The sequence below is a fragment of the Corticium candelabrum genome, chromosome 10 (genome assembly GCF_963422355.1).
Source record: "Corticium candelabrum chromosome 10, ooCorCand1.1, whole genome shotgun sequence".
Lineage (NCBI taxonomy): Eukaryota > Metazoa > Porifera > Homoscleromorpha > Homosclerophorida > Plakinidae > Corticium > Corticium candelabrum.
In genome coordinates, this window is record NC_085094.1 from 4,513,647 (window position 1) to 4,539,034 (window position 25,388).

The window sequence follows — 25,388 nt, forward strand, 5'->3', positions numbered from 1 at the left end:
AAAGTTTGAAGCTCGATGCCCGACCTGAAGTGATGCATCTGATAAGCAGATGTCCTCGTGTAATAAGATTCACTTGCATACTGATAACTGCAGTGGATAACTGAGATGGACGAGCTGGTTAAATCAACTCTAAAACGCCCACCAGTTATATTCAGCAACCAAACTAGAAATTGTTGCCCTTGCAGGTGCTGAGTCCAGTGGCAGCACTACAATAGTCAATTCGCAAGCGTGTGCGCCCTTTTGTCCCATACTACCGTAGTCGCTTGATTATTACCCCGGGGCTCGAGTAAGCGTCCAGCCCCTACTTGAGCCAAGGCTCTAACATTTGCCAAACCCTTAGTCTTTAGTTTATGCTAATTGGTGCTTTCCATGATAGCCGACTGTTTGCTAGATTTGAGTCTGTAGAAATGCTAACATTCTTCAACTTGTGCATGCCTGTCGACCACGTTGAAAGTTTGATGACTCAGATACAGTATAGAAATTAGGTTTCTATATTCTAGGAAGTGGTGGTGGTTTGAAGCTCTACTATAGTGTAGCAAAATGCTGTTGAAGTTAATACATTCTGTCAATTAACATCTTCAGGTGTCAATTTTCTAGAAAGACCCCAGTCCATACTTGAAGTTTGATTCTGGCCAACCATTGGGGAGATGGGGTAATAGTCAAGCGAGTATGGTATTAGCTGATAGCAACAGATCGTGTTCCTTTAGATATTGTGTGTGTGTGTGTGTGTGTGTGTGTGTGTGTGTGTGTGTGTGTGTGTGTGTGTGTGTGTGTGTGTGTGTGTGTGTGTGTGTGTGTGTGTGTGTCTGTCTGTCTGTTTACATCTTACTTTACCCCACATTTAGTTTACTACAAAAAACAAGGTTAATAGAGAATATACAACAAGTAGCTTTCAGCACCCAAATTAATTGATCAACAAAATTCCCCTGCACTATATTTACTGCTAACACGTGTGGCAACCGATGTCAGTCTCCTTGCTTAATATTTCTGCCACCAGTAAGACACACCTCATAATAACTGACAACTTAGGACTTACCGTATTTCTCCAAATAATTCCCTCTGCAATTAATTCTTTCAGGTACCTGCCAATAGGAAGAATTAATGAAGAAAGGAACTATTGTGTGTTACTGTCATGTTTACCCCATACCAGTATGTACTGGGATGTGAATTATCATCAAGGTGGTATGATGAAAGGGGTGGGGTGGGTGGGAAATAAATAATTAAAATCGGATACAAGGGGATTATTCAAAGAAATACGGTATTTCCCTACCAGCCTCCCATGTCACCACGAGCAGAGATGGCTTTAACAGTTATTACATGAGTTATATATACATAGCACAGTGGTGCATATCGTCACTCAAGTAGTCACTCCATAATTTGGTGCACTATATAGTATACCCAGTGTATAACAAATCGGTTGCCCGGGTGCTCGGGAAAACCAGAAATATGACTGGACAGTTGATATGCCAGATTAGGGTTGCCCAGAGACAACCAGCTGACGGCTACCCTAACATTTTCCTTTTCTGAGCAAGCCGATGCATGCGGGAGATGACAACTGTGGTTGAAACATCATCATTTGAGATTCACAAATGTGCCGGAAGATTCAAACGTCATTGCTAAATCGACCAGCTTCCAGTTTTCGAAGCAGTACACGCTCACAGCCACATTTCAGTCCTGTAGTTAGCCCTTGCTACAATATTTGTCCAGTGCAATCGTCTGTTAGTGTGGCGGACAAACACAAGCCGACAGATACACCACAATTCTAAATAGATCCAACAGTCATAGTCGTCACGACATGATTATACATTCTAAACGTTGCTGCAACGAGGTCACAGATTTACTTTATGAGCAACCAAAGTTATGACTAAAACTTTGACATATGATTGCCCAGGGGACTACTGAGAGGTGGGACAATGTGTCGTACTGATACTGTATTTCTTTGATCAAGAACCCTGAGTTACTATTTTTCAATCACTTGGGACACGGGGTTACTATTCAAGAATGCATTTTTAAGAGAACAAACTAGCACCAGCTACTGCAGGGCATAATTTATCCCGTATGGCATCGCAGTTTGCAAATCAATTTGGTGCGAAACAAAGTCAGCTACGTGTAGCACAAACTGGGATGCGGAATCAGAATGTTCTGCATCAGAATGTGGCATCCAAGTACAGTAGGAGTCTAACTAAAACCTCATAATGGTGCACCCTTGCATAGCAAAGTGGTGAGAAGATACTATATATAATATATTATTATATCTTTATTCAATTATGAACCATCTGTACTTGAGTGGTCATGCTGTGCAATACATGAAACTAAAGCAATTAGCAGAACACCTGCTGAAACTATCACCTCATTAGCAGAAGGGATGGCAACAGAAACAGAAACTTAAAACAAGATAGCTATTGAGACTTTCATTGTAATTAACTATGTAACAAGGTAAAAAAGGAACAAAAGTAAGTAACAGTGTAGTCAATGTACATGCACTTTTATATCGTAGCTAATGTAGAAGGTCACTACCAACTAAAATAACAAACAATCATGCAATGTGCAGGTGCATGGGACCTTTCCAATGTAAAGGTCAACACAAACAGCACTGTCACGGAAAATTGGCGATTCAACCCTCTAGCTACATTGTCATGTCATCTGCAAGGTCATTCCGCTGACTTGCCTTTTGCCATTGCTAACTTAGACTCGGTTCATCTTATCCTTGAAACTTTGAAGGCTTACAAGCCTGAAGTGCCATTGGCGCTGTCGCAGTTTATTGCAGCCGCAGAAAAAGATGACCAGCTGCATTTTCAAAACGTGAAGCTGCAGGCGTACAGCCAAACGTACTTAGTGCATTTATGATGTCGAGATCACTTTCACTGAAGCTATTGGGAAATGCATTCACAATCGTTTTGATGATTTACAACAGGGATTTTTAAAGCAGTTTGTCTCCCTGACACTAATCTGTGGCCGACTAACCGAGATGATCTTGCAGCCTTTGGTGTAGCTGATGTGTCCCTTGCTGTAGAGCACTTCCGTCGTCTTCTATTAAAAAACAACGTATTGCTGGATGGGGTAATGACAGACTGGACCTTGAAGCTTCAAGATGTACTGGATCAATAACTTGCGACACCATCCAAAAAAATACTGTATGGTCACTGCTTCTGTCCCAGTACAAAGAGAAATTTCCAAACTTTGTGCAATTGGTGTGCATACTGCTGATGTTTCCAGTCAGCAATGCCATAGTGGAGCATGGTTTCAGTGCTATGAGGAGGATATAAAGTGACTGGCGGTCAAGTCTTAGTGAAGATACCTTAGATCACTTGATGAGGATTAGCGTTGATGGTCCGCCATTGGCACAGTTTGACCGTAGACTTGCAGTCCAACGGTTCTTCAGCACTCCAAGGAGGCCACACATTCAGCCATATGGTTAAAAAAACCAAAAGTTCATGAATAGCATATTTTGCTTCTAAAATTTGCATGGGCAGGGTGCACTTGCTACTATTCAAGTAACTTCATTTCCATTTAGCTAAAGGGAATTGTGTTATAATAACAAATTTAATAGTATCATCACTATTCACAGTTTGGCACTGACTATGAACTTGCTTGCGCCTGTAGACTAGAAAGCATGAACTGTCTGGGTATTTAATTAATTAATTAATTGCTTTGTTTTGCAAAAATATGGTTGCGACGCAATTTTGCATTACTGCTACTCAATTTGCAATCTGTGTAGCAATACCGCTACGCAAAAAAAAGAAAAAGTAAATTATGCCCTGTAATGCATCTGTCAATGCAACATCAGATCTATTTATCAATAACCAACAAACAGATATCATACTACATATATTCAGTATTACTCTCTTCTGTCAACTACTGTTCTTCAAATTCTCTCACAACCAAAAAACAAGTTTCACTCATTGTCGTTTAATTAACACGCCTCTTCATCACGATTAGTATGTCAAACACAATGTGGTAGCTTCAGAGCGTTGACCACATACCGCGGGTTAAAATTCGAGCACGAGTCACTATTTTGTCAATCACTATAGACCAGCCCCGGGTTGCTATTCAAGCATGGGTCACTATTTGAGAAGGGTAATATGGTATGTGTAAACTTAAATATCTGATTAATATCAATCACAGAACACGTGCTTGCCTACTATACATCCTACAGATTCTCAGTTCTGGTAATCTAGCCTTAACAACCTATGCACCTAGATAAATCATAGCATTGTAGCCGATTGAACATGTACATAGCATATGGCAATACTCTAGCCAATACCTCAATTCTCCTGTTTCCCCACAATGTGCACCCAACAAGCATACAAAAAGCAGACCCGGTGTTTGAGTGTCTACTGTACACTCTATATACGCAAATATTCTACCTGACAGTAAAGAACAACGACTCACACACAGCAAGTGCAGAACACACGTCCTTTACGACTGTACCACGCTAGTTAGCTTCTTCCCTTTCATTTTCATTCCATCCATCTACGGGTCGGTGATGCACTAGTAGACAAAGGCACAAAAGGTCATAATTAACCACATCCTGAACATCGTGGCGCTAAAACAAGACTGGGAACTCACGAAGTAGATCCAAACGATGATCCAGGGAAAGAAGAAGAAGCAAATAACGCAGTGCAGGCAGTGATTGGTACCGCGTCTAGAAAATATAGGACATCATGTCACGTGACTACTTGACCAACGTGGTAAGACACGCGCTTCGCACTACAAACGAAAGTCACACAGACGCACACATACCTCTCAACGACTACAGTCGTATGGGTTGTAGCAGCCGGCTGTTGGGCGACGACTACAGTCGTAGCGCTCTGTTGCCCGCCACCGTAGCCCTGCTGAGGTGGATATCCCTGTTGTGGGGGATATCCTTGTTGAGGCGGGTAGCCCTGCTGTGGTGGGTACCCCTGCTGTGGTGGGTAGCCCTGCTGTGGTGGGTAGCCCTGCTGTGGTGGATATCCCTGTTGAGGCGGGTAGGCCTGGTCGGGTGGATATCCTGCCATCGTCCGTGTGTGTGTTCGACAACGTAGATTGTCTCAAACTTGGTTTATTGTCTGACCGACCTAAGACCTAAGTGGCGGACGGATTCACTGAAGCTGCCTCGTGTGAGTGAATGTGGTGGGCGTACAGTGTGTAGTAACTCTTGGTAGGCGCGTGCGCAACGTGCACGTGCAACTCACGTGGCGTCATAAATTACGTCATGCTTATGTCCAGGCGATATGATGCGGCAGAAGGAGTCTGGCTACGCGAGACTATATGCGGCTCTAAATATCTGAGTCTTTGTACGTGTAGTAACACTTCAACGGATTCAGAATTTTGAAATGGAGTTCCATCACGCATGACATAGATTTTAATATTTTAGATACAAATTAACGCACGTTAACTAATTAATTAAAAGTGTGACAAATTTTTAAAACTAACGCGCGTTAATACTATTTAAAGCAAGGGACGTCAAAGCCTAGCGCGCGCTATGTAAACGTGTTTACAGAGAAATAGCGCACAGCACACTACCTAGAACTTTAGAAACAAAATCCGTTGAATATCTAACAACTTGATGATGTCGAGTATTGTGTAGACGTCCCTGCTAAAATGTTTAGATTTGTACTCGAGGTTTCACAAAAAGTTTAGATTTGCTTTGCGTGTAAGACATGCCAACGACTCTAGGTGACTGCCTCTAGAGACATTTCGTCCAAAGTTCCCGCCACTTTTTAAATTCAACATCATGCGCATGCGCGAATACAGAACCAGATTTCGATCACTATGATCACAAATGCCGTTAGTTTCTCTTTAGTGCAATATCAGCTGCTGTTCTTCGTTTTTAGGACGTCGAGTGAAATTGAAGCACCGTTTGAGTAACCTGATATACGAACTGCACGACACAGTGTAAATCATAGGATTTACAGCACTTACAATAAGAACAAAAATGAAGGCAGGTTGTGGTGTCTCGGGATTTAGAGTTCCTCTAAATGCCGTACGATTGGTGAAATAGGAGTTCCAGTAGAGACCAAATGGAGGCACCCAGCACGCTAAATTGAGCACAACTACGAGAGCAAAGCGGATCTGCAAGACAGTGAAACTCCTTCTGACTCCTTCCTGCATTTCACTACCTCCCAATCGGTTGCTCAATCGCCGAAACTTGATGCAGAAGCCAATGTATAGAAAGCAGCATAGCATACAAGACACCACAGTCAAGAGAGAAATGACGACTGGAAAGATCTTTACTCTATCCCCCATACATCCATAGACAACAATCAAAGAAAACATTTCTGCAGACTTGTCTGGTGTTGAGTAGTAAGCGTTAAGTTCTTTATCCATATATTGACTAGCCACACCCGCTAGAGTAAGCGAGAATATCCATCCTGCAGCCACAACCGTCACAACTATCGGTTTCTTCCAACTCCTTTCGTCCACGGACAAGAACGTGTGCAGCGCGATTGCTACAGTCGTTATGACGATGCAGCTGCAAGAGAGATAGAAGAGAAATAGACTTGCCATACAAATCCTGGAATCCGTTTCGGTGAACGAGTAACTGCTGTTGTGGCTGTCGTGAAAAATCGGACTCATGAGCATCGCTTCTCGCAACACAAACTGAGTGCAAAAGAGAACGTCTGAAATGGCAAGGTTGACAATCAAGAGAGACACGAGATGAAGGCGCGAATCATTTCGCTGATAACAACGCCAGATGACAACTAGAGTGTTGCCAATAATTCCTAGAAGAGATAACGTCCATAGAGTAACGTGGAAGGACACTGATGTCACACCTGGTAGACCCAGATGGCTACCGTTTTTGCTAATATTCATCATCACATCAAATTTCGCACAGCCCACAATGTACTGTATATACTCTGAAACCGGGTAATCTGCGCTGAAGCTCGTTCAAAGTATTGACGACCAGTAGTTTGAATCAGGAACAGTATAATCGGTTTATGCCTCAAAAGATCGTAGCTATATACCCCAAACAAAATACAAAATTGAAATTAGAAATACGTAGTTTATAAATATTGAAAGGTTGAATGATCTAGAGTTCATTAAAAGGAAAACTTACTGAATGACAGACAAAGCAACACCAAATTGGTCTTTAATAATTTCATAGAGATATTGAAAGTTTGCAAAAGAGAGAACTGACCAAAACTGTGCGGGACTCAGTTTTCCTGCATTGACTGCACGTGTCTAGACTAACAGCACAAAAAATTGTTATCGCAGATTATGGCCAATTAAAGTATACTTAGAGAATGTCGAGTGTGTAAACTCGCATACATTTTAAAAATATAAGAATGCACTAAATACAAATCAATCGACAGACAGACAAACAAACAGGCAATCTTAATTCATGCAAGTGCGGATCTATCATTAATTAATTAACGTTGCACTTGTCACAACAGTACTATAGTCTGTTCCAGTCTGTAGCAACTGCTTAGCATACTTGGAAAACAAGCAGGGCTAGATAGCCCCATTACTTGTAGGCGTGGTCATAGAAATTGTGGACTGCAACGCTTTTTTCCAGTCTGGATCTGCCACTGATTCTACAGTATCAGTCAATTAGAAGTCAATAAAAGTGAACGTGTTTATAAAAATTAGCTTGCCTCGTAGCATGATGAAGTCCATTTTTAGAGGTCACGTTCCGCCACTGAACAAAAACCAATTTTATCTCACGGAAATACCTCATTTTAATAAAATTTACTAAAGAAACAAGTTTGTTTGAAACGTAATCAGTTCAGTCTTTGTTCCATTCTGTTTAATTAATTAACTATTTATATACTGGATAATTAGATGCCGTGAACTTCCGTTCCGTTTTCGGTGTATTACCCCGTATACCATCCCCAGACTCACGTGAGCCTGGCAGTACCCGGTTCCCGTATAACACTTTCAGCCTCCCGTGAGTCTGAACGCACCGCGCCTACTTTCACACACTTACTTCACTAAGTGTCATGCACGTCATAGCCTTGGCATCCCACGTGTCTAAATACTACCTACGTCACAAACTTAATTAGCTTACATCTATCAGATGTGTAAGATATAAAAAAGTTGAGGGATTTGGCTACGCGAGACTATAGCCTGACTATATCGCGAAGCGAGAAACATTGCAAACCGTACCGCAACACATCTACTAACACATCTAGCAGTAGCATGACACGTTTCAAACAATCTGCATCTATCTTGTAAGCGGTTTTGACGCTAGACGATTGCGCAGCCAAACGGCACACTAGACAGCTAACTAACAAGTACCTACTCTTCGAAACATCAAACGCGTTAGAATGTATCTGAACTAGACTTTGGCTGAGTCTCGCACGCGTTTTCGATAGGCTGTCTGATTCCTGTGATAGGTCCGGTCACTACCTAGCTCTAGCAAAGAAGAAACTGGGCTAAGACACGCACAACACAATTCGACCTATGCAACTACTTTGTAGACTCGAGCCAGTCTCTCCCCGCCTTCGTCATTCCCCGGATAGTCAATCCTTGCCGTGGAGAGACTGGTTTCAGACCGCCTTCTTCCGGTGCAATTAACTTTGAAGAGGTCATACCTTCTAACAGACAGGGTTACATAAACGGATCCTGGGATCCGTTTAGTGGTCGCTGCTTGTATCATAATATCGTGATTTGTTAGTAAGTGGTATTCAATTCTTCTACAGTGTAAATACGTATGCCGTGCCTGTTGCTAGGCCATACAGTGTCTAGTCTACTGCAAAACAACAGGTTTTCAAGGAAACGGGGCGCCAAAACATTCCGTTCTTTACTAGGTAGCTAACGACCACGCATGCTAGTTGTTAGTTCAGTCGAGCAGCCTAGAGATCTCTCCACTCTAGTGTACAGTGTTCAGTCGGTGATCATTCTCAGTGTAGGGTGCAATTGACATGCAGACCAAAGAGCAGTCCGTTGGTGTCACTACAGCTTTACTTCACGAATGGTAATTATTATTCTAGTCGCACTGATCGAATCCCTCACTAGGCATTGAGATCTCAAACGTACAACGTACGCAGGTTTGAAAATCATTATGAGATCGGCACGCAGTCTGAAGGTTCGTTGACAAACGACGTCCAAGCAGAAGTAAGTAAACTATGGCAATCACACCAGAAGCCTCCTCTACTCGAAGCTGACGTCGGAAAGGTGGTCAGAGATGTCTTTGGGCGAAGAGTACAAAGAAAGAAGACAAAGCACCAAGGAAACAGTGTCTACAAATATTTCGGCCTGAAAAGGAAGCGTGTGAACGACGACATAGCACACGACTCTTCTAGGAGACCGTGTTCTTCTGGCCTTCCTAGCACAAACATAAATGTAGTTGACCTCTTGGAGAAAATACAGCAGCAAACGAACGAGCTGGACGTGAGAGGCAACAGCGACTGAACCTGGCGAGACAACTTCGTGAATTAGCTATAATTAATAACCTATAGTTAGAGACGTCTAGATTATTTCTATAAACTTCCTACATGTACAGGCTGTCAGAGCTACGAAACATACCTGCTCTTTCACGATTTCTCAACGACTGAGGCATCCGGCTCGAGACCTCCGGGAAACAAAATAGGCAATTAGCTACAACTACCTAGATAATCTGCATGTCATTATGTGACCATGAAACCGTATCTACATGACGTAAAATTCCTGAGGACGGTCTGAAACCAGTCTCTCCACGGCGAGGATTGACTATCCGGGGAATGACGAAGACGGGGAGAGACTGGCTCGAGTCTAACTACTTTGTCTCTACTTTGGCAATGGCGAATCCGGACCGCGTGAGATTAGGGCTGCTGTGGCGTGACAAACATGCGGGTTGAAATGCAGTCGAACGTGCGCTATTTGACACGACGTCATATGTGTTTCTTACTTCTGTCGTACAGTATGATGCAGTGTTATAAATAAATTGCCATTACTACATGATCACGTGTCAAGTTTGAGACACGGGCGTAGCCTCGAAGTTCCAGACAGTCTCCCAAAAGAAATGACTGGATCAAACCGAGTTCGGAAGTGATCCAAGTCAGCCAATCAGCAAGCTGCCGACACGCAGATGGCGGCCAATGAACGTCGAGAGTTCTGTAATGACATGCACAGCTTCTGGCAAAGGCGCGCGCGTGTGTGTGTGTGTGTGTGTGTGTGTGTGTGTGTGTGTGTGTGTGTGTGTGTGTGTGTGTGTGTGTGTGTGTGTATATATATATATGAATTTACAGTTGCTCTGAAGCTATGGCTTGGAATTCCAATTATTTCTCCTTCACAATCAATACGTTGTTTCTGTGGGCGTGTAATTGATTGCTTTGCCGACCATCTTCTTGGATGTGGTCACGGTTCTTTACGTTCTAAACGCCACGATGCACTGAGGGACATCATATATCACGCATTACTGGTGGATAACGAAGGCGCTCAGCTCGAGCAACGTTGTGGTCCAGACAGCAATAGCCGCCCTGGAGATATCTTTCATCCAGATTTCGCTGATGGACGACCAGGTTATTTCGACGTTTCGATAAGAAACACCATGCAGCCGGCGTACGTCACTAAATCCGCCATTTCTGCTGGAGCCGCTGCAATGGCTGGTGAAGAAGAGAAAGACCATCGACACGACAGCGAAGTCAATGCGGCAGGAGGTTACTTCTGCCCAATAATAGTGGAGTCTTTTGGTTTGTGGACGTCTTCCAGTCTTCCCACTTTGAAGGTTATCGCGTCCAAGACCACAGCAAAGAGCAGAATAAGTTTTAGTAGGGGAGTCAGTAACTTACTGCAACAGCTTTCAGTTCGCTTATTTCAGTTTAGCGCACGTATGATTTGCACTAGTTTGCGATTTGACACTGAGTTTGACTTTTGGGATTTGCCAACTTTGGCAGGGGACGAGTAGTTGTTATCTGCAATAAGAATAAGAATATAATATATATATATATATATATATATATATATATATATATATATATATATATAAAGACAGCTCGTAATTGATTGCATGCATGTGCGTCTTCCGTGACGTGAAATTACACTAGGTAGACGGTGCCTTTAGTTGAAACAGCGCTGAAGACTCTCGAAATTGATTTAATTAATAAATGTATCCAAACAGCAGACCGCTGCAGAACACCTCTTGAAAGGCGAGACGTCTTTTCCACTGGATCTCATTCTGGAAAGTCCATAGCAAATGACCAAGCGATACCGTCGGTGATGAAGTCTGTAGACGTGATGATGGAGCAAGCGTCTGAGTTGTTGTACTAACTGTTTCTGTGACAGTTAATGCTGTTCTTAGCTAATAATTAGCTAATGTGATGAAAGTTAACAACTGCTAACATCGCTATTGAAACATTGCTCGCTTACTGTACTCGCAAACAAGTAAGATACGTACTTGCTCGCACGGCTGGGAATGAAATGAGCACCCATTATTATTTTTAGTGAGTGGAGCAATTACAAATGTCAATAAAATAAGTTAAAATATTAACGAGTCTTAAATAAAACATGAACGACGTTTGAGATTTTAGACCATTGATTCTTGTCACGAGCCTTGACAGCGACAAAAACCATTTTGCTTTCACGGGACTTGAGGATGTCACTAATTCTTAGGGCCAGACATTTTGGGTTTGTTGATTTTAAGGCTAGAAGGCTGGCAGGCATACGTTTATGTTGTTGATTGAACTTGTCCATCAAGTCATCGAAGTTAGCACTGACTCGAAACAAAAACAATAATTACTAAATTTGTGTTAATAGTTAACTACTCGTCTGTCTCATTGTCTGTCCATATATTTATCTGTTCATCAAACGGCTATGTTATGTTTACCTTGACCATTGCCGAGGACATCTCCTGATGCTGTCCATGACTGCTGCACTTCGTAGTTACGTGTTACTTGACCGACCAAGTCCACAATTCTCGATGGTGGAAAAACATCCACTTCAGACAGATACAGGTTCTTCACTTTGAATTTTCCTGGTATCTGAATTCTTTGGAATATGCTGGCAAGAGATCACCCTTTTCGCCACTTTTAGATTTTGGGACTTTTATTATGTTGAAGTAGTCAGGTGGCAAGTCATCAGCAACATATCAAAACCCAAGACATGCTTGCTTGGCTGCCATCATGTTGTTAAAGTCCTTATTGACGGTGAAATTTTACTAGTTTTTGTTGTTCTGGCTAGCAACAACCCTGACACTGTAGTAGCCGTCAACAGTGAACTGTGTGAAGGTTGCCGAGTATAACCCATCAAATGGCATCGAATCAGCTCCAGTTTCATTGTCATGGAGATGAAGGAATGTGGGTGTGTGGAGCAACAGGACGTGTAACGATTGCTGTTACAACAGCATCGACAATTGGACGAGTGCCTTTCATCAGAGCAGCTGTGATAACAATAAGTTGTGGGAAGGAGAATAAGATAATATTGCTTCTACATCATGGATGCAGCAACTCCATTAGTGCTGAATCTCCAGTGTCCAGAGAAAGTTCTTGTAGCTTGAATCTACATTACAAACCACAATGACGATCTTGTTACAACCTACTTCCGGTTTAAGAGTGAAACCTTTTCCACGCAACGAGCTGGTCTGCCATCAAAATCTGGTCCCTAGAATGATTGGTAATACTCATCAAAGAGGCCCAACGGAGATGGCCCCATTCGTGGACAGACATCTTGTGATGTGGACTGGAACTCGTCCACAACACAAATACAAGCAAATATAGTCAATTGTGGCAAGTAGATTGGCAGTTAGTGTCATGCCAGAGAGATATAATACTAATTGGTGCGTAATTGCCTCGGGTAAATATACAATCTCAGCACGCACACCTGGGGTACATCACGCACGCGGTCGTATATAATTATAATAAGTCAATTTCAATATACACGACAGCGTAGTTTGGATGTATAGCAATCTAAACTATGGAGCGTTTACAATTTTAGAAAACAAACACTAGTTTTAGGTCAATTAAGGTTTCATCAGAAGAACTCACGGTTTCTAGACTACTGGGTCTGAGACCACGTGATGAACTAGACAACTTGATCACAGCCTTCACAACAGGTCGGGTGTCGCTTACATCGAGCTCCTCCTCTAGCGCGTGACTCACGTGAATTCCTGAGGGTGTCACTCATGCAGTGTCGAGGAAGACCTAACTAAGCCAGGAGGACTCTAAGCTAAAAATTGTAGTAAACCTCGAAGGGCGATTATTCTTACGTTTATTCTACGAGTTATGACGGCAGGCCAAGTCTGACTCCTCCTATGTTGTCATTTTCTGTTTCTCACACTACTTTCAAGTAGTCTAGAGAGTAAAATACGGAGCTGCCAATTCTCCCGCATGGAGTGGAGACTCCAGCATTTGGGACCCTTCTCCCGTTCACCCACATGTGGCATCAAATTTCCCGCATTCTGACCATTAGTGAGCATGCCTGTTCAGTGTAACCATACATACTTGATATCCAGATATCACATGTCTATGTGCCAGCTCCCTGTCCATCCAGGTCTTTCATACATACTTTGTCACAATATTGACATAGAAGGAGGAGGCGGTCAGGCAAAACTGTCCGGAAGTGGGAAAGGAGGGGCTGGCTATCCTAGCTAGCTAGACTACTAAGGAGGTCTATTGCTGGAAAAGCGATCTAGGAATTCCACAAACATCCCAAATAGCCGCAAAATGTATATATCTCATTCTTATACAATCTCCGTGTTTTACATTTGTTGCACTTTGTACTGTAATTAATTAATTAATGGCTGCTACCCCAACCGAGCATGCAAATATTTAAATTTTGATAATTACATATTATGTATATGTTATTTAACACTCATTACGATATAAAATTTATTGATATTAATGGTATTGTAAGCTTGTTAAAAATTTCAAAACTCCCGCATTTTTTCAGCAAACTCACGCATTTAGGTTGGCAGGTCTGTATATAGAGTGTATAGAAAACATGGAAAAACTGTACCAAAGAAGTCACGAATCTGTTCATTTAGTTAACTAATACCCACCAAACATTACATACGCAACTAGTTAGTTAGTTAAATGATTGCTCACGATGCAGTCACACTAAAAGTATAAGTCGTTAGGACGTATAGATAGACACACGATCGAAGTTGGTTGTGATGTTTTGAGAAAGATGACCATGCATGATAGAAAGCGAAATGACATTTGAGCTGCTAAAAATACGGTTAGACGACGACGTGCCGCGGAATGTCGTTATATAAATATTGATACGCCCACACCAACTTCATATCTACAACGGCCTTTCTCGAGCTGAACGCGTCATTGCAATCACAAAGATCAGAACCAAGATGACAACAACCAACAACGCAACCTTGTCGACGGTCAAAGGAATAACTGACAAATGGTTCCACGCCCTGCTCTGGGTTCTTCTGGCAGTTGGCATCGCAGGCAACATGTTCGTCATCCTGTGGCGCTGCTGTAAGAAAAACGGCAAATTCTATTTCCTCTCCGTCGTCATAGTGAGTCTGGCCGTCGCCGACTGGCTCTTTTGTTTTCACTTCGTGCTACAAGAGATTCTGCTCGTGGGCGTCGTCTTCAATGGCGACCATCGAAATCAGACGTTTACTCGAGTGGACGCGCACGTGTGTCTCGCGAGCACTTTTACCTTCTACGTGTCTTGTAACGCTAGTGCTTTCACAGCCACGGGCATCGCTGTCTACACTCTCTTCGCTGTAAAAGGACGGAAGAGTGACAAAGTTCTTTCCGTCTTCATTGTGATCTGTTGGGCGGTTTCCGTCGCTTTGGCGGGGTGGGGAACGTCACATCTCAAAGTGTTCCTTGAAGATCACAAACTGGACCGCGACATACCATCGGACATCTACTCTCTGGATGTCATGTTTGGCTGCATGGGAGACCGCAATATGATCATCGTCCCGAGCATTATCGCATCGCTAAATTTTGTCGCGGCGACGGTTTGCTGTGTTCTGTACCTTATGGTGTGCTCGACGCTCAGGAAGACGGTTGTAAGTTTTGAGAACACGGAGTTGAAGCATCTGAAGGTGCGACTGGCCGTCATTGCGTTGATGAATGTCTTCTGCTGGTGGCCGGCCTGTGTGTTGTACTTGTACAGCACGATCAGCGGCAAGACAGTTTTTGAAGGAAGCGTAGACCCGGATATAACAATTCCCGCCTTTTTGTTGGCAGCCACGGTGAGCGCCGCAAATCCGGTAATCTACACGTTTGCATCCAGAGGTCTTCTTAAATTTGTGAGGCGCGTGTGTGCTGTGTGTGTAAAGAGGGGGGCCGAGGAGAGACGACCGTTTCTTGTTGAGGAGTTTGCTGACGGAGATGTCCAGGCTCCTGACTGTTGCCGATGGAAATACCAAATACGGGAGCTCCCGACGGTGACCAACGAAACCGAACAGTCTTCGTTGTTCTCGGACTCGACAAACCGCGTTACACGAGTAGAGTCTGGGTGGCAGGATGATAACTAATGACAATGGTGAAAAAATTCAAATTGACGTAGATGAATGGCAATAACGTTGTTTGTCTGACAAAAACAGTGTTACTATAACTTTGACAAGGTTATGAATATTTGACAAGGTTGTGCTTTAAATACAACTGATTGTTTTTGTTCATGCATGGTATCAGAGTGTGTTCAAATTGCAGTCATTTTTTCTATATGTTATGTTATTGTGTACTTGTGTGTGTGTGTGTGTGTGTGTGTGTGTGTGTGTGTGTGTGTGTGTGTGTGTGTGTGTAGGGCCGGATCCAGAGCTGGGGTTCAGGGTGTTGCAACCCCCTCATATATATATATATAAAAGATTAGAAGCATGATGGGATAGTCTCACAGTCTGGTGGTGAATTTCACCCCCTTGTGGCTGAAACTTTAGGACTTCGGTCGCCAAGTAGTCTAGAAGTTTTAAAGTGATTGCACGTAGAGCATCATTCTATAACAATTTCGTTATTAGTCAGTCTGTATGTAATTTGCACCAGCGACTTTCTGTCAAATTGTGGCTTCTAATGCAAGAATGTTGATAGCCAGATTAGCACTGGAAAGTAGAGTTGGTCCTGATTGGGGCCTGTGAATATATAAAAAATAATAATTTAAATAATAAATTAATTAAGTAATAAATAAATATAGTCAAAGGTGATTCTGCATGCATGCAGCTCAAACAATTATAATTAGTAGACACGCCGAGTAAAGCAGAAATATTCTCGCTTATTTACGCTCTTGGCAAATTGAATAAGACTTGTCCTAAAGAATTAGTTGTAATAGGACAATTCTCTAACTACGTATACTACTATAAATAGGGAAAATAGAACTCGTGCATATTATAATGTTCGGACCTCAATGTGTGTGTGTGTGTGTGTGTGTGTGTGTGTGTGTGTGTGTGTGTGTGTGTGTGTGTCTGTCTGTCTGTCTGTCTGTCTGTCTGTCTGTCTGTCTGTCTGTCTGTCTGTCTGTCAAATTTTCATATATTTTTATACATCAAAGCTAATACAGATGAAACTAAAGTAACAGCTAATGAACAACAAGTGTCACAACTACAATTACAATTACACAAATAACAATTAGCATTAAAAAGCTCCCCTACGGAGCCTACAAACCGAAATTTAGTTTACTGAATTGAAAGTTGAACAACATCTGTCTGTCTGTCTGTCTGTCTGTCTGTCTGTCTGTCTGTCTGTCTGTCTGTCTGTCTGTCTGTCTGTCTGTCTGTCTGTCTGTCTGTCTGTCTGTCTGTCTGTCTGTCTGTCTGTCTGTCTGTCTGTCTGTCTGTCTGTCTGTCTGTGGTGTGGTGTGGTGGTGGTGGTGGTGGTGGTGGTGGTGGTGGTGGTGGTGTGTGTGTGTGTGTGTGTGTGTGTGTGTGTGTGTGTGTGTGTGTGTGTGTGTGTGTGTGTGTGTATCTGTAAGCCACATCCGCATACTCAATGTCATCAGCGTAATTCGAGTAGATAAATTAGCAGAGTACACATAGAGAGGCGTGGTGATAACTTTGGGTATACTTGGTATTGTGTCAAGAAAAATTTGCAACAACTTAAACAGTCTTCTAAGAAACAGATTTACAAAACTCACAGTAGACTATATTAAACCAAACGATATCGCATGACGTATTGGGTATAGCATATCCGGGAAGGTCGTGATATTATACGGGCTACACAAAACTTGTAAGCACACATGTACATGTACGAGGCCTCATGTACGAGGCCTCACGTACGAGGCCCCCACTAGTTAGAATCTTTAGCCATAGTACCAGACCGCTCTCACACAAGAGAGGCGCGATGATCTTCATTGAGAAAGAGCTAGCGATAATGGATGGGCATAGGGTAAAGAAAAATAATTGATGTACATAGGGATTAAATAATGGTCACGTTCCCTTATTTGGGTGCTTTTGTCTTTCCAAATTGTAGCTATAACTCTGGTGTCAATGCACATTCTTTGTTTCATATATTTTGAGACAAGAGAGTCAGACACAACATCTACTAGTTACAAAATAATACTCTAGACAATAAATAGCATTGCACAACATGTATATAATTAGATTTACAAATTTATGTTCACTGTTGACATTAACCATTGAGAGTCTAGTTACGAAAATATTGATATACTACATGTACGTCTACCGCACTGTTTACGTTTTCCAGTCACACTTAGGTTTACTGTCAGTTTCATCAACTCGACATTGTAGGCTGGTCGCAGTTCTATTCTTATAATTTGATAAGGGTGCATGTTCAGAAGACTTCTTACAGTCTAGTAAGTGAAAACTTCTTAGTGAAAGTAGCTGCTATAAGCTCGAAAGCGATTTTTAGGGCGTTCATACTAGTCACTATTAACGCTAATTAATGTGAGTACCAGACGTCATTTAGCTAATTGGTCTTAATCAATGTCTCCGTCTAACTTATAGGTTAACGTAAACTACTAAACCTATGCTTTAATTATTGTAGTCGGTCGCCTGCCTTTCGCGGAAGTTAGAACTCCGTCGCTCCGCCTTCCAGTGAACACGTTACCTAGGCGACAAACTGGCGCGTTCTCAAGTTGTAGTTCCTCTGCTTCAACAGTTGTTCTGCCTTCGCTGATGCATCTTCAGTGGAGAAGAAGGAGACGAAGAAACAGGACAGAGACAACGAGAGGCCTTTTCCAATACCCCAATCTATACTGTTGTTGTGCAGCTGCTTCTCTAGACCCAGGTGCTTGCACTCGACCCAGTCTCTTTCCGCCGTCGTTATTCCCCGGCTAGTCAATCCTCGCGTAGAGACTGGTTTTAGATTGCCCACTCACGTCACTCTAGACTGCCACTAGTGCGCACTGTGCCTGGGGCAATTTCCACATGCCTGGTAACCGCCCTTGCTGTGGGTTTCAAAGGCGTGCCTCAAAACACTTCACAAATCGCCAGGAGAGCATTTCTAGCCCTTTCTCCGCCTAGATTTGCATTGATCTACGAGTTAGCGCGGCTTTTGAATGGGAGTTTTGTCTTTCGTCACGATCTGGGCGTCGTAGGCGTCGTTTGCGCTATGAGTGTGGCTCCAAGAGCTTCCGAATCTGATGCAAATGCGTCTAGACAAGAAACGGCTGAGACGCAGTTCATGTGTTGAAGTGTAATGAGTGCTTGTCTTTGTACAACGTACGGGATCTTTGGCTGCTTGGTTTACATCTTGCATAGATTATCGTCTCCGGGGAACCGTTTATTGGAACACTATACGCCTGATAAACTCTGCGTCGTTGTGCACACGCTGATACAGATCGCACTAATGGCAAGCACTTAGTACATTTGGTGACGTCAGTGGGCGGTCTGAAACCAGTCTCAGGATTGAGTATCCGGGGAATGACGACGGTGGAGAGAGACTGGGCAGAGTCTAGCTTGCGCTATTTGTTGCCAAAGTACTCCAGAACCACAAAACACTCCAGACATCCTTGTAGCTCCGGACAGTGAATGACAAAATACATATAATCAGTATAATTTCTTAGACTTTCTATACTATGATACAGATTGGCGTGTGTGAACACTCACTTAAGTGTAAAAACGTCAATTAACCACTAATTAGCTAACTGCAAATGATTATGTTTAAAGTTAGCCTATAATAACCTATGTACGCCCTCTTTGTGTAAAGAGGATATAATTGGCATGGGAAACACTGGGTGGGTGTATACTCTACGTATACAGAGCGCGCGCAGTTGAGCACTGCAACGCAAGCGTCTACACAGCTCTTGAGTTTTGTATACACATCGGGTTTTTTAACGTTCAAGACAATGATAGCCGACCATTCAATTCCCGGCGCAACTTCTCGGACGTTCCACATCATTGTGTGGCTTTTTGTCGTTGCGGGCGTAGTCAGCAACGTTCTAGTTCTCATCTGGCGCTGCACGAGAAAGGAGTCTCGCTTCCAGATTCTCTCCATACTAATCGTAAGCCTTGCCATCGCTGATCTCGCTTGGTGCTGCCACTACCTTATTCAAGAAATCATGATGCTGAAAGTGTTAGCCGGAAACGGAAATGAGACGTTAATTCCTTTCACGATCCCAGACACACAGCTCTGTCTCATCAGTACTTTCTTGTCTTTCGCTTCCTGTAATACAGTAATGACGACCGCTGTCGGGATAGCTCTCCACGCGTTCTTCTCTCTAGGCGGATATCGCCGCAAAAACTTTATCGTCTACGTCTTCTTGTCGATCAGTTGGATTTCGTCTCTCGGCCTGGCTGCGTCGGCGACGGTCGATATGAACCACCTATCTCTCAACCTGCGAAAAACACCGCTACCTCGGAATCTCTACTCGGTGATCACAATGTTTGGCTGCATGCAGGATGAGACGCGCAAGTTCTACCCGGTGATCGTCACGTCCGTCAATGCGGCGTCGAGCGTCGTCTGCTTTGTTGTCTACGGTTGCATGCTCTACAGGCTAAGAACGTCGAAACTGAATTTTGCCAATACCGAGTTGAAACACCTGCAGATACGACTGACGGTCGTGGTGCTGGTGAACGTGATCGTTTGGTGGCCGCCCTGCATCACCTACTGGTACAGCTACGTTCGAGGTGCGACCGTCTTCAACGGCAAACTGAACATGGATGCTATAATGTCGGTGATGATGTTGAACGTGATCGTGACCGCAATCGATCCTCTGATCTACACGATGGTCTCGACGAGTTTTACACGAGTGATTCGACACACTTGCATCGGGATGTGTTGCCGTTGTAATATTACTTACCGTGATGATTGGCAAACACTGATTGAAGAGGAAAGTAAAAACGATGAGTCGTATTGTGCTTGTTTTACACGGTGTCAGCTCGTCTGTCGTAAGTATGGAGGTGCCAGATGGTCGGAAAGCTCGACAGACAAAACAGGATCGAGTCAATTGTTTCCAGAAGTAAAAGTACGACCCTCGTCCGAGATGGATGAATCGGATTCCGAGTTGGAATGAACATACGCGTGTGTTACGCTGGCAAAACTGATCACGAAGACATACCGTTTTACCTCGCGGTTTAAATTTGAACGACATGTTGTTCCTTTCTTTTGTGGTACTGGAGACCCGGTCTGTTGTTCTGTAAGAATGTACATGTGATTCGAAGTGTCGGTTTAGTTTAGAACTGCAGAAAGCCTAGAAAATCTTCAGTGTGCGCAAACGCTCGCGCGCGCGCACACACACACATACACAAACACACACAACACACACACACACACACACACACACACACACACACACACACACACACACACACACACACACACACACACACAAATCCTAAATGGCAGGAGCTGCGTCTCAGAGGTCACGCCCCCAGCTGTTAAGCTGGGCCCTGTGTGCTACTCAGGGAACTCTGGCCTGCACTAGCCAACTCCTGGAGCCGGGCCAGGCACTCGCAGGAGCACCGACTTGTGAAGCCAACTGTGGTGTGAGCACCCGAAGTCTCACCAGGATCCCAGTGGCTAATGTCATGTCTCAGCCGATGGCCGCTTAGAACCCCAGTCAATGACCAGGTACTCATTTATACTCCTGAGTCGAGAGAAGCAAATGTGTGTTAGTTTCTTGCTTAAAGTACTTATGCCATAGCTCGTCATCACTGTGACTTGAACTTGCGACCCTTCCAGGTCCCGGATGTAAACACTCCATAAGATGACTCTCTAACCAACTGAGCTATCGCACCACACACCACAGACACACACACACACACACACACACACACACACACACACACACACACACACACACACACGCACACGCACACGCACACGCACATGCACCCGCACCCGCACTGTTAAAACAAAGGTGTTCTACAAACACCAAATTACGTGCAAAGATGCTGTCGCTATACTGACACTCGCAAGCGTGCAGGAAAGCACCACAATCTGCTGTAAAACTGTTACACCATTTCATGGTGCTTAAAACAACCTTCGTTTAGTGTTACCCAAACACCAGAAAGGTGTTTATCTTATTCTTTTGTAGGCTGCTATGAGCACCATTTTCTAAAGGCGGTCTGGAGTCCGCGGCCAACGGTTCTGGCACGTGCACATTAGAATAGATTTTTAATACCATTGCTTGTATTTAAATATTTAAACCAAAATTAGTGAGTCAACGCACAATTCATCAAACAAAGTTCCTCATTGCAATCCAGCTAAAAAAACTAGATATCACTGGAGCTGAAGTACATCCCAGTAACATGACGTCCAGGCACCAGTAAAAAGATGCTAAAGATTGAGGGAATATGTATTGAAAACATAAATTACAGCAAGCAATAGCGCTGGACGGCATATGCTGTTGCTGCACTGGATTTCGAACATGATGATGAGCTCGGATGCCAATAACATGGTTTGGCTGGATTGCCACATACAATCAAGTATGGAGCAACTAGAAAACCTTGTCTGCTGTGGACTCTGCATCATCACTTTCCTAGGAGAATACACAAAAGGCATAAGATATCCATATCCAGTGGATCACACCTTAGATATGTTCTACATGGCATAACATATTATTGTATATCTCACAAACAGAATTAATCTACTTAACAAATCTACTAAGTGTGTGTGTGTGTGTGTGTGTGTGTGTGTGTGTGTGTGTGTGTGTGTGTGTGACGTCTTTAGCTCAATTGGTTAGAGAGCGCATTTTAAGAATGAAAACATCCGGGACCTTTGGGTCATGAGTTCAAGTATGGGATGGGCATGACGAGTATAAATGATTACCTGCTGGCTTGGCAGAACATCATGCAGTATGGGTCCATGTGGGCCTGAGGTCCAGTCCTGAGACTGCACCAAAGTCAGTGCCCTTGGATGCTCTGGCCAAGTACTTAAGGGTACGTCAGCGCAGCCTAAAACTGGAGTAGCGCCGGAAGCCCACCTACAAATAGGCTGGGGGTGCTATCTTCAGTACTCTACTGAAGTGCGTATCCATTTGTGTGTTTGTGTGTGTGTGTGTGTGTGTGTGTGTGTGTGTGTGTGTGTGTGTGTGTGCGTGTGTGTGTGTGTGTGTATTATACAAGAGTACAAGATGTCACAGCTAGTAACTTTGAGGCAAAGTGTCTGTATGTTGCAAAACATAGATGTACGACAACTGTAGAAAAATTTTATACCGATAAATACTTGATCACATCTATAGCTGGTATTTGGCGTTTTCATGACAATATTACATGAGTATGACCTTCATCGAAGCAAGGCACTTAGAAACTGTACAATGCATTGCATTAGTATTAAGATAAATTACCTTCCATATTCATATTCAAGAGATCATATTCATATTTTCTGACTAGGTCATTCATTCTTTTGCCACCTGCCTTCAACTCTCTTTGTCCTTGGTTGAGTTATCTTACATGTTTCAGACCACTTGTTAGAGGGAGTTGACAAGAAAGTCGATTGTTCATGATGTCCAAAGGCAATAATACGTCCAAGTTCACAACCAAGCTAGGAAAAACATCAACATATTAATTAGCTTGTACAAAATGTCACACACAGAACCAGAGAAACAGACACAGACAGACATGCAAAAACACAAACACACACACACACACAAACAAACAAACAAACAAACAAGCAAACATTGCTGAGTAAATCTGACAAACTGTGATGAATGCAAACAAGATTAAACATTTTGAAAAAGTGAGAAAGATGTAGGGTTGCCGTACGAAAAAGAACAGAAACAAGACCATTTAGGGTGTGCTGTAACATCTTTCCTGAATTCACTCATACAGACAGAGCAATACATCATCCCTACATTGCACCATTTTCCAAGGTATCACATAGTGTTTAGAAAATGGTGCAATGTACGGATGATGTATTGATCAGTCTGTATGAGTGAATTCATGAAAGATGCCACAGCACACCCTACATGGTCTTGTTTCTATTCTTTTTCGTACGGCAATCCTAAAATCTTTCTCATTTTTTCAAAGTGTTTTAATCTTGTAATATACAATGGGACATTGTCACACTATCACATATGAAACAATCTTACCGATAATCAGATAGATCAACTTTGACTTCTTGTCGAACTGGTTTCTGCGTCTTGCTGGAAAGCTGCACCATCATCAGCTCCATTGCAGCAAAGCATCTGCAACCTACACACAAGTGTTACCAACAAGCGAACCTAAATCCTTTATATCAGTTATACCTGAATTATCAATGTGTTTAAACTCAGCCCATATCTCTGTTCAAATTCAATCATTCATTTTCCACCCACTTTGGTTTCTTGCTGCCCCATCGCCAAAATCTTGTGCAAGAATCATTCCACTTCTCCATCATGCTTGCAGTAAAGATTAGCACAAAAATGCATCCGAACTCTGAACCAAGCTAGACAATGATTCTCATCTGATTATTCTAGCAAATATGTATTGATAAAACCAAATTACAGGTTCAAAGACATCCCATGCATACACAGTGTTACCAAGTACAAGGTAGCAAGTACTAATAATCAGAAATAGAGTGTATAGGGTTATGTGTTCAAAACTTGAGAGAACTGGACATTCGTCAGGAATCAATGATGCGAGCCATGGTTCAACCAGTACTCATCATTTTCTTTCAGGGTTAGGCGAGGTTATAGAGGATTAGGGATGGTTAGATTAAGTTAGTACACTGTTTACAGTTAGGCAGAGCACCCAAATTAGTCAGGATACGTGAACCACTTGCCACTAACAGCAGCATACAAGTAATTAATTATTTAATATGTCATAATTACTGTTACTAAACTATATTGCTAACCATAAACTATGACACAGTTTTCAGTTAAGTGAAGCACCCAACTTAGTCAGGGTAAGTGAACCACTCGCCACTAACAGCAGCATCCAATTAATTAATTAATATGTCATAATTACTGTTACTAAACTATATTGCTAACCATACACTATGACACTATTTTCAGCTAGGTGAAGCACCCAACTTAGTCAGGGTAAGTGAACCACTCGCCACTAACAGCAGCATCCAAATAATTAATTAATTAATATGTCATAATTATTGTTACCAAATTGTATTGCTAACCATACACTATGACACTGTTTCAGTTAGGTGAAGCACTCAACTTAGTCAGGGTAAGTAAACCACTCGCCACAAACAGCAGCATCCAAATAAGACAATTAATTAACTAATCATAACAATACATTAGAACACTGTTTTCAATCAGGTGATGCACCCAATCTAGTCTCGACAAGTGCTTCACTCTTCAGAAACTGGAGTGACATATTTGTTGCTGTTCTAGTACAAGAATTGCTTTGAATATAATTAATTAATCTATATAAATTCCTTAGATTAATTAATTAAAACAAATTTAATTCTAATTTATAATTGATTAATCTACTATTTATACATTTATTTAGTTTACTAACTCAATCATATTAGGCCACTCCAATATGATTCATTGTTTCCCGTTTCCCGCCCGCGTCCTTTTTGGGGACAGCATGCTCTATTTGATGAGGTGTCTGCTTTTACGAGCACGTGACAGATCACCTGACTCAAAATGGCGGTCGTGAATGTTCCTCGGTGTGGTTGTCACCCATGACAGTCTACCAAACAACCATAGAATTTATGTTCGAACAGGTCCCGTATACTCATACAGTGCGACCCGTATAACAGAGCTAGGTCTCTCAAGTTCAACCACGCATACACAGAGCTGCCAACTCTCCCACATTGAGTGGGAGACTCCCGCATTTGGGGCCCTTCTCCCGCCTACCCGCATTTGGCATCAAATCTCTCGCATTCTGACCATTGGTGGATGTGACCAAAATGATGGGCGTGCCTGTTCTGTGCACAGTACTGTACCTGTGCCCTACAGTTTTAGTACATGCATGTGTACGTACATACTTGATATCCTAATATCAATTTCTATGTGCCAGCCCCTCTCTTCATCCGGCTCTTTCATAACATACTTGGTCAAAATGCATGTACCGACAGAGAAGGAGGAGTCGGTCAGAAGTGGAAAGGGGGAGGGGCTGGCTAACTGATTACCATATGTACTGCTGGAAAAGCGATCGAAGAAGGCCACAAGAAAATAGAATCCAGAACATCCCAGCTAGCCACGAGAATGTGCATGCACTTTGTTCTAAGATTTTTATAACAGGC

At 42.8% G+C, this 25,388-nt stretch overlaps 3 protein-coding genes across 3 annotated transcripts; 2 read left to right on the top strand and 1 right to left on the bottom strand.

The window, feature by feature from the left end:
- Positions 1 to 4,241: 4,241 nt before the first annotated feature.
- On the bottom strand, positions 4,242 to 5,138 carry LOC134185863 (cell death-inducing p53-target protein 1 homolog). Its single transcript, XM_062653746.1, has 3 exons — positions 4,744 to 5,138; positions 4,570 to 4,645; positions 4,242 to 4,491 (listed from the first exon to the last, which is right to left on the bottom strand). The coding sequence occupies exons 1-3, from the start codon at positions 4,998 to 5,000 to the stop codon at positions 4,474 to 4,476; spliced, it is 351 nt and encodes a 116-aa protein (XP_062509730.1). The 5' UTR covers positions 5,001 to 5,138; the 3' UTR covers positions 4,242 to 4,473.
- Positions 5,139 to 14,203: 9,065 nt separating this feature from the next.
- On the top strand, positions 14,204 to 15,481 carry LOC134185280 (sphingosine 1-phosphate receptor 3-like). Its single transcript, XM_062653061.1, has one exon. The coding sequence runs from the start codon at positions 14,204 to 14,206 to the stop codon at positions 15,347 to 15,349; it is 1,146 nt and encodes a 381-aa protein (XP_062509045.1). The 3' UTR covers positions 15,350 to 15,481.
- A 3,882-nt stretch (positions 15,482 to 19,363) lies between these two features.
- On the top strand, positions 19,364 to 20,447 carry LOC134186171 (uncharacterized). Its single transcript, XM_062654090.1, has one exon. The coding sequence runs from the start codon at positions 19,438 to 19,440 to the stop codon at positions 20,272 to 20,274; it is 837 nt and encodes a 278-aa protein (XP_062510074.1). The 5' UTR covers positions 19,364 to 19,437; the 3' UTR covers positions 20,275 to 20,447.
- The last annotated feature ends 4,941 nt before the right edge of the window (positions 20,448 to 25,388 follow it).

Bases quoted from the DNA above. Each gene is read 5' to 3' on its own strand.
- LOC134185863 (XM_062653746.1), bottom strand. From the start codon at position 5,000: ATGGCAGGATATCCACCCGACCAGGCCTACCCGCCTCAACAGGGATAT. The intron at 4,646-4,743 runs GTATGTGTGCGT...TATATTTTCTAG, and splicing joins ACGACTGTAGTCGTTGAGAG to ACGCGGTACCAATCACTGCC.
- LOC134185280 (XM_062653061.1), top strand. From the start codon at position 14,204: ATGACAACAACCAACAACGCAACCTTGTCGACGGTCAAAGGAATAACT.
- LOC134186171 (XM_062654090.1), top strand. From the start codon at position 19,438: ATGACGACCGCTGTCGGGATAGCTCTCCACGCGTTCTTCTCTCTAGGC.